The 9,738-nt window shown below is 37.7% G+C and overlaps 1 protein-coding gene across 3 annotated transcripts in view; it reads left to right on the forward strand.

Annotated features, from left to right (window-relative positions):
• The window catches only part of LHFPL3 (LHFPL tetraspan subfamily member 3), a 483,666-nt gene extending 480,404 nt beyond the window's left edge, over window positions 1-3,262 (forward strand). For all 3 annotated transcript variants that reach the window (XM_023640148.2, XM_001489278.6, XM_003364773.5), the window contains one exon: window positions 951-3,262. Coding sequence is in view for 1 of the 3 variants with exons in the window: in XM_003364773.5 (XP_003364821.1) it covers window positions 951-979 (29 nt within the window). In the remaining 2 variants the exon portion in view is untranslated. The remainder of the gene's footprint in view (window positions 1-950) is intronic.
• The last annotated feature ends 6,476 nt before the right edge of the window (window positions 3,263-9,738 follow it).

A 9,738-nucleotide genomic window follows, 5' to 3' on the forward strand; every position in this document is an offset into this window, starting at 1 on the left:
TGCATGTACCCATCTTTACGACATATAAGGTACCCTGAAGGCCTGGTTAACAGTGCCAAAGTCTGTGAAAATCATCCAAAGAATGGAATCGATCATCCTATTTGTGGTTTCGTTGTAGCAATACAGGCATGGTCCCTAATATGTTAGAGAAAAGGAAAAGCAGCCATCCCCTGAGAATCCGTCCTAAAGAAAGAATTTAACAGAACAAATAGAGCTTTATATGCACATATGCATTATTGATAATAACAAAAAAACCAGAAACCTACCTATATATCTGACAGTAGTGAAATAGTTAAGGATGGAATGTTGACCATGGGTGGAAAGGGGTGAGGCAGGAATGGAATATTACGCAGCCGTTAGAAATTGATGCTGATAATGCAGAGAGTGGAAATGTAGAAAGTTGTTTTAAATACAATGTTTAAAATGTCATCTATACTGTGATTCCAACTATATAGAACAAGTGCGCATTTAGCTAAGGAGTGGAAAGAAACATAGGAAGAAAACAACTGGTGTCTCGAGATGATTAGATTGTGGCTGATTCATCTTTATAATCTTTTCTTTTGTAGCTGTTGGAATGTTGATTATATAATAAATAAATAGAACTTGGAAGGAAAAGGAAAACCCTCAAGTGAGACACTTTCTATGCCAGGCAGAAAAACCACTCATGCTTGGCATCCTTCTGCATTCTTGCTGGCTCCTTGAAAGCAGCCTGTAATCTTCACCCAGGCATAGGGAATGGCATGTCTGGGTTGTAGAGGGCCCTCTTACAGGGAAGGGCTGTTTGTTAAATGGAACAGAAACCTCAAACTTTTCAGTCTACCTTTGAAAACAAATCTAAAGGGTATTTGAACCATTTGTTGCTGTGGTTTTTCTGTGACAAATATGAAAAAATCTCTCTGATGCATTTTTTCCTCTCTTTTCTCTTTCTCTTCTTCCCCTTCCCCCTGCAGTTCTGCTAAGCCAATATTCTCTAGAATGAGCACAAAACAAATCAAATAACAGCTAAACAAATCAAATAACAGCTTTCGTACATCAACATCAAGGAGGAAGACGCTTGGGAGACATGAGAGTACAGAGATGGAAATGGACGAGCCTGAACATCCGCTTGTCAAAGCAACTTCCAAACTGAGATTGGCAGAGATGGGAGCCATGTTCTGGAAGGAGATGGCACCATGGATTAAACACCAGCTCATTGGAAACTACCACTGAATAAGATCAGATAACATTCATGAGAAACCACATTCAGGAAATATTTGAAGGAAGAGGAATATAAATGTGCTAGAATTAACATGTAAAATATATGTACTGAGGTTTGTAAGCTGTCCTTTTTTAATCAAACTGAAAACAAAAAGCTTTAATCTTTCAACATTATTTTAAAAAAGGCAGTCAATCCTAAATTATTCCTAACTCAATAGCCAAGAGGCTGATCGAGCATCATTTACTGAGGAAGCGTCTTAGAAATGCCTCTGAATATTTTCATAGGAGCCATGACCTTTGGTTCGCCATCTCTGCCGTTCATTTATTTCACTGTGTAATTAGTTACAACCACTCAGTTAAGAGATGTAACGATTCAAACTTTTTACCGAGTCTGTGTTCAGTTTCATCTGTCTGTACAAGTTGTTACTGAGAAAGTGTTTCTGACATATACTAATCCTCCATCAAGCTGTATATTACAGGAAGTACATCTGACCATCACGGGTTCCCCAGCAACATAGATTTCCTTGTCTTTCAGGAAACAGCATCAAGGAACCATGAATAATATAGAAAGCTCATCTTCACTTGGATGCTCACATGTAATATATAGGCTGCTATCAAATAAACACTTTTTCTAACTCCCCCTAGTATATATATAGGAATTTAAAATACTTTATAAATAGGCATCCAAAATATCTCCCTTTTTTTTCTATTTCTTTGCCATACATGTCATCAGAAATCGATACCCTTTCTTTTCCTTACTGACAGGCACTCATTTTTGTTTAAAAAAAAAATTATTCCATTAAACTTATTTCTAAATTATAGTAAGTGGTACTAACAAAATAAATAAGAATAGCCTTAGAAATAAATGAATATATACTTATACAGGTCAAAGAAACTTGGTAGGAGTAAGTTGCCTTTTTGTTTACTAACGTTTGTTCCAAAAATACTCAAATTTTTTTAGTTGTTGGCATTTGGAAGTAGTTATACCTGATCAGTTATCCTCAACGGTCTTTTGCTCCCAGGCTTCCCCACCATCAGCCTCCACATATATCCTGCCGATATGCAATAACAGAAAAATATTTCATGTTGAAGTAGCCAATGGCTTGAGAATGAAGACAAGTTAAAGTGTACGGCAGGGTAATCAGTGTAAGCCACACCATGTTCTATACCTGAGCAGAAGACATGGACGTGTCAAATGCCTTCATTTTTAGACTCAAAATTAAGATCAAGTTAGCGTACATCACTGGAACGCCAGATGGAGGATAACGGAAGTAGTACAGATCCTGGTCGATTTCTCTTCCCCTCGCTCCGTTAGGACCACACGCCTATTTTTGCCAGTGTTTCTAGTACGAGCCCTCTTCACCATAAATGAGCTTGTTTCAAATGGCTAAAAGTCTGTTACAGGTATGCTCAAATGAATTAAACCCAATTCACAAAGATATAGATATTCTAAAGAACCAAATTAAGGGAATACTTATTCTCTCTAAAGTATTAGCCATTTTGGGAGTTATTCATTGCTTTAAATATTAGCTCTCCCACTGCATTTAAAACATGCTACTTACTAAATTTAATTACACACAACTTTTCAAGAATTCATCTTTTATTTAAAGGGAGGTACCCTTCTATTTTATCTACAATAAAAATAGAAAGGATTGGCTTTCTCTAATCCATGTAAATTGTAGATTCCACTGGGAGTCCTACATCACTAATAGTGGTGTTTGCAAAAATGAAATAGTGCTTCCTATACACATGCAAATGTTTTTTAAAGTTTTTTCCGTAAAACTTAAATGTAATTTAGCATATCACAGTGCTCTGAAGATGGGTCATTGATGACGTACCATTTGTACATAGTAATACACATGTAAATCACTAAATGTTAAGTATAAGACGTATGTTTTTATCTTTTTTTAAAGAACACAAGTGACTCCCTTTCTCATTCTGTTCTGTTGTATTGTGTCCAAAAGTTGTGTGTAATTTTTTTAAGGTCCAGGAAATGTAAAGAAATTTGTTGGAATATCTGAATTTCTGTAAAAAATAAAAATAAAAATAAGATTTTTGTTTAAAAGATTGCTTGGTGGTGTGGCACACGTTCGGTGCATTCAGTGTCTGTCTTTGTCAGATGATCCAGTGACAGGTGATAATTGACTGAATAACTATCTTCAGAAAATCTCCTTGCTGTCAGATTCCATAATATTTGCCAACAGCAGACACTTATCAGATATGCAGGACCCTCATGTAGAAGGCATGATTACCCTCCCCAAAGCCTTTTCTAGCCAAATACAGACGTACCTCAAGTTGAGTCTTATAGACTCAGTGGAATGAAATTGATAAGTAAATAGCCAGACCATTCAAGTAAAACTTGGCCTGAATGCCAGTTAATTGCTCAATCTCCACTTTGCAAATTGGAAACAGGCACCTGTTTCTCAGAAATGAGCCACCCGTTTGCGATAGTTCATACTGAGTACGTGTTGTCCAGGTGGGTTCGAATGACAGATCCTTCATTTACTATATGACTCTGAACTACTCTAAGCCCCAGTGTCCTCATCTGTAGAATGGACACAAATAATAACACCTGGCCCCATAGTGTTGTTATGAAGCTATAAATTAAATTACGTGTGTTGTGCTCAACAGGAAGGAGATATTCAATGAATGCTAATTTCTTCCCCTCCTACTAACTATATGCAGGACATTGAAGGAAGAAAAGAAACATAAAACACAGCCCCTGCTCTCAACATGCTGAAGATAATTAGAGTAACATTATGAGCAGGGATTGAAAACTCAAATGCCTACAGGGGCCAGGTACATAAGTAAATAAACAAAGCAAAGCAAGCTGGGTTGGGGAGATAATAGGAAGTAGTCAGTCCTGTGGAGCACTGGCGAGCCTGCGTCCTGTCTACAGAGATTCTAGTCATTCCATAAATGTGTATTGAGTCCCTACTGTGTGCCAGGAACTCTTCTGAAGATAGTGGTAAACCAGACAAACAAGGTCTTTGCTCCTCTAGGTCTTATGTTCTGGTAGGAAAAGAGACAATAAACGAGAAAATGTCAGCTAATAATAGGTGCCCTAGAGAGAATTGAAAGATGGTGATTTGATGGAGAAATGCGGGAGCTAATTAAGGAAAGTTGCTATGAAAAGGGGGCATTTAAAGTGAGAACAGGATGATAAGAATGAGCCAGACATGTGAAGAAAGGGGGAAAAACATGCCACACAGGAAGAGCCACTAATCTGCGGGCTCTAAGGCAGGAATAAGGTCGCAAGACTGGAGCAACATCAAAGTGGCACAGGGAGATGATGTGAGCTGAGCCAGGAGAAGCTCTGGGCTTCCTAGGCCAGGATGGTTGGGGCATTTTTTAAGTGTGAGAAAAAGCCACTTGAGGGTCTTAAGAAGAGAGTGATGCCAACTATTTTACACTTTTAAAAAAGAGTACTCTTGGCTTCTGTTTCTAGGAATATGAGCCATATACTCTAAAAAGCCTTCCTGATACAGTACTACCAAATCTTGGATAAATTGCAATGAGCTTATTTTTAATACACAGCTTAGCTTGCAAGAAAGTAAGAGAAATCCCAAAGGCATAAAAAAGAAAAAGAAGAAGAAGAGACTGGAAACTGAGCATAAACTATAAGCAAATGCAAAAACTGGGATTGCCCAGGGACAAACCCATGTAGCAGAGCAGGGAGTGGGAGACTATGCTTTGGGCCAGTGGAAGTGGATGAGCTAAATTTGAGAATCCCACCCTAAACCAGGACGTTGAAGATGGCAACCTTAGACAAGGGTAGCCCAGGAAATATTCATGCTAGCAAATAAAAGAAGTCCACCAAGAAATCTGTCTCCACATTGGCTCTAGATGGGGGGAGGGCGGGTAGAAAAAGAGAAAAAGTCACCCCCCTCAAAATTTTAACCCATGGACCTGGCCCCCTTAAGTCTGGAATTCAAACTTATGCTCTTCATATGGTCAAAAAAACTCCAAACCAAAAAATATGAGCTTGCTAGGGCCGTGGTAGCTGGAAGATACAAGCACACATCTTGTCTAGAGGAAAGCTAGACATAGCTTTCACCAACTAAGATAGATCTCACCAACTAAGCGTAACAAAGTGTGCACTCACAGTTTAAAAATTACTACACATGCTAATAAACAAACCATGAGAGAGAATCAGAATATTCACAACAGATTTATTGCCCCACAGATTTTAGATATTGGAATTACAAGATACAGAATATAAAATAATTATGCTTTATATGTAAAAGAGATAAAGACGATATCTAGAAAATGAACAATATAAAGAGTTCATTACATATAACTACATGGATTTGAAAGAAAGAGTTCTTAGAATTGAAAAATACAATCACTGAAACTTAAAATATGATGTGTAAACTAAATATAAATTAGGTATAACTGAAGAGAGAAGTTGTGAACTAGAATACAGAGCTAAAGAAATCACCCAGAATGAAATACAGATAGCCAAGGAGTTAGCAAAGGATGAAGAAGTTAAGCAACAAAGAAGATATAGACGTCTACTCAGAGCTCCAGTAGAGAAACAGAATAAGGGAAGGGCAATATTCAGGTAGAAAATGGCTGAAAATTTTCCATAGATGATGAAAGATATGAATCCACACATATAGGAAGCACAAGAGATATCAAGCAAGATAAATAAAATGTGAATCCAAGCATGACAGTGTAAGTGTAGACCAAAGACAGAACTACAATGAACATAAGAGAGAAATGGTGTACCACCTACAAAGGAACAATTTCTAGGCTGATCCTAAATATCAGAGACGTTGGCATGAAACATTCATAATTCTGAAGTCAAATAACTTGTGTTTCAGCAAAACTCTTTTTTAAGACCAAAGTTGAAATACATTTTCGGATAAACAAAACCTAAGGAGATTTACCAGCAATAGACCAACACAGAAGGAATTTCTAAAAATGAGCCAGGAAGTAAGGTTTGAGAAGCAAAAAGGAATAGAGAGCAAAGACTCTAGTAGGTATGTAAGTCTAAACAAACGTTGTACAATATAATAATAAAACATCTAATTTGTGGGGTTAAAAAAAAGACACTGAGGGGCCAGCCCCGGGGCCGAGTGGTTAAGTTCACATGCTCTGCTTCAGCAGCCAGGGGTTTTGCCGGTTCAAATCCTGGGTGTGGACGTGGCACTCATTGGGCCATGCTGAGGCAGCATCCCACATAGCACAACCAGAAGGACCCACAACTAAAATATACAATTATGTACCGGGGGCTTTGGGAGAGAAAGGAAAAATAAAATCTTAAAAAAAAAAAAAGACACCTAAAATACTGGATATCAATAGCATGAAAATTAGGATGAGATGATGAGAGTTTAAAGAATTTGTGTTAATTGTTAAGAGAGTTAAAATGTAGATTAATAATAATAATAGCTAGCAATTAATTGTTCATAGTGTGCCAGGCATATGTAATAACTCATTTAACTCTCCTAACAACATTATGAGATACTATTGTTATCCCCAGTTTACAGATGAAGAAACTGTGGCACAGAGGGTTTAAATAATTTACCCAAGGTCACACAGCTTCTAAGAGCTGGTTTCAAACCCAAGGAATATGACTCTAAATTCAATGCACTTTGCTACCCTCTATGCTGCTTTTAGAAAGCTAAATATAAATAACAAAATTTTAAAGATTTTATTTTTCCTTTTTCTCCCCAAAGCCCCCTGGTACACAGTTGTATATTTTTAGTTATGTGTTCTTCTAGTTGTGGCATGTGGGATGCCGCCTCAGCGTGGCCTCATGAGCAATGCCATGTCCGCACCCAGGATTCAAACCAGTGAAACCCTGGGCTGCCGAAGCTAAGGGAGCAAACTTAACCACCCGGCCACGGGGCCGGCCCCTAAATGATAAAATTTTAAAGTAAACAATAGTAGTTACAGTTTCAAAACAATGAAGGGAGGTGGAATAAGAACACAAAGGAAAAAGACACTAAGTCAATACGAAAGGAGGTCCAAAAAAAGCAAGGAAAAAAAGACACATAGAAACAGCAGAACAGGGGCTGGCCGGGTGGCGCAGCGGTTAAGTGCACACGTTCCGCTTCTCGGGGGCCTGGGGTTCCCCGGTTCAGATCCCGGGTGCGGACACGGCACCACTTGCCACGCCATGCTGTGGTAGGCGTCCCACATATAAAGTAGAGGAAGATGGGGACGATGTTAGGTCAGGGCCAGTCTTCCTCAGCAAAAAGAGGAGGATTGGCAGATGTTAGCTCAGGACTAATCTTCCTCAAAAAAAACCAAAAAGGAAAAGCAGAACAAATAAAGAGCACAATGCAAGATAGAAGTAATAAGATGAAATTAGATAACATAATACATAGAAGTAGATTAAATACATAGAAGTAGATTAAATTTGTCAGTTCAAAGAGAGATTGTGAGGGGCCTGCCCAGTGGTGTAGTGGTTAAGTTTGTGCACTCTGCTTCAGCAGCCCAGGGTTCGCCGGTTCGGATCCCGGGTGCAGACCTGCACACCACTCATCAAACCATGCTGTGGCAGGCGTCCTACCTAGAACTAGAAGGACCTACAGCTAGGATATATGATTATGTACTGGGGCTTTGGGAGGAAAAAAAAAGAGAGAGAGAGGAAGATTGGCAACAGATGTTAGCTCAGTGCCAGTCTTCCAGTAAAAAAAAAAAAAAAATTGTTAAAGACATTGGATTTTTAAAACCCATCAATATGCTGTTTAAAAGAGACATATCAAACATAAGGACACAGAAAATTTGAAAAGAGTAGGAAAATATATAGTAGATAGATACTAACCAAAGGAAAGCTCTATTAATATTATTAAAAGCTAGGGCTGGCGCAGCGGTTAAGTTCTCACGTTCCACTTCAGCAGGCTGGGGTTCACCGGTTCACATCCCGGGTGCGGACATGGCACCACTTGGCAAGCCATGCTGTGGTAGACGTCCACATATAAAGTGGAGGAAGATGGGCACAGATGTGAGCTCAGGGCCAGTCTTCCTCAGCAAAAAGAGGAGGATTGGCAGCAGATGTTAGCTCAGGGCTAATCTTCCTGAAAAAGCTTAATTTAATGGCATGTAAAAATGCCACACTTGTACCTGAAAAATAATAAAACTGTTACATATCAAATCTTGTTTTAATATTGCTTCTATTCTATTAAAATCTGTGTACTTTATATGCATTACACCTCAATGTCTATAAATATTAATCTCCCACAAAGAAAACAACTATCGAACTTTCAGTGAGCTGGTAATTTAAATCTAGTACAAAATTATCCAAAGAATAGAAAGAAACAAGGCTGTCACAACTCCTTTTGAGGACAGTTTGAAAAAGATCTGTGTGCTAATAGAAACAGCATTTCAAAATATATTTGTGTAAGTCACCACACGAAGAGGCTAAAAGATAAAAAACATATGATTGCCTGATAAATGCAAAAAAATCATTTGATGAAACTTAAAACCCATCTATGACAAGAATTTTACAAAACTAGGAATAAGGATAATTTTCCTTTACCTAAGAAACAATTTCTACCAAACAATATACTTTTATGTGTAATTGTGATATGTTAAAAGTCCCTTCAAAATAAAGAAGACAAATAAGCCCACCACCAGCACCTTTGTCAACAGTGTATTATCTTAGCCAGCACAGTAAGACAAGAAAAAGAAGTGAAAGGTATAAGAATTTGGAAAGAAAAATGAACTGTCATCATTTTATGACCATCATTGGCCTCATTAAAAAGCAACAAACCAAAACTACAGGGAAAAATTATTAGAATCTGTAAGAAATTAATAAGATGGCTAGTTTTAAGATGAACATATAAAAGTTGCATTTCTCTATCACAGCAGCAAGCAATTAGAAAATATAATTTCAAAAAATAACATTAACGGTAGTAACAAAAATTATGATACCCAAGAATACATCTATCAAAGTATGTATAGGACCTTTATGGAGAAAATTATGAAACTTTACTGAAAGAAAATCTTTTAAAATGTAGAGATATACTATATTCACTGAAGGAAAACTCAGTATCATGAAGATCTGAATCTCCCCAAATTGATCTATACAATCAATGAAATGTCCACCAAAACTCTATCAGAGTTTTCTGAGGAACCTGACTAGCTGATTCTAAAATTTTTATGGCTGCGCAAGGTGCCGAGAATAGCCATGACACTCCTAAAAAAGAACAAGGTGGAAAGACTTTCTCACCCAGATACCGATTTATTATAAAACTATAGTAATTAAAATAGACAAACTGAAGAAGAAAAATAGAAAGCCTAGAAGGATATGAAAGCATTTTTTTAAATTGATAGAAAAAGAAACAGCATGAGAGATCAATTGGAAAAGAAATGTACCAGTCAGCAAATGGTGCTGGAACATTTGGTTTCTGTTGGGAGACAATTCTGCCTGAGCCTCCTGTGTTTCTGCACATCTTAAGAGCAGAGAAACTGACTGCCTTTCTTCCAGGCTATCTTTTTAAGACTCCATGTAGCAAACAGCCCGGGAAGACAGAAACAGGGTCTGCCTCCAGAGTAAAGAGTAGGTTTGTTTATTGTTCTGTAATAAAG

Source organism: Equus caballus, chromosome 4 (assembly GCF_041296265.1).
Source record: "Equus caballus isolate H_3958 breed thoroughbred chromosome 4, TB-T2T, whole genome shotgun sequence".
Taxonomy (NCBI): Eukaryota; Metazoa; Chordata; class Mammalia; order Perissodactyla; family Equidae; genus Equus; species Equus caballus.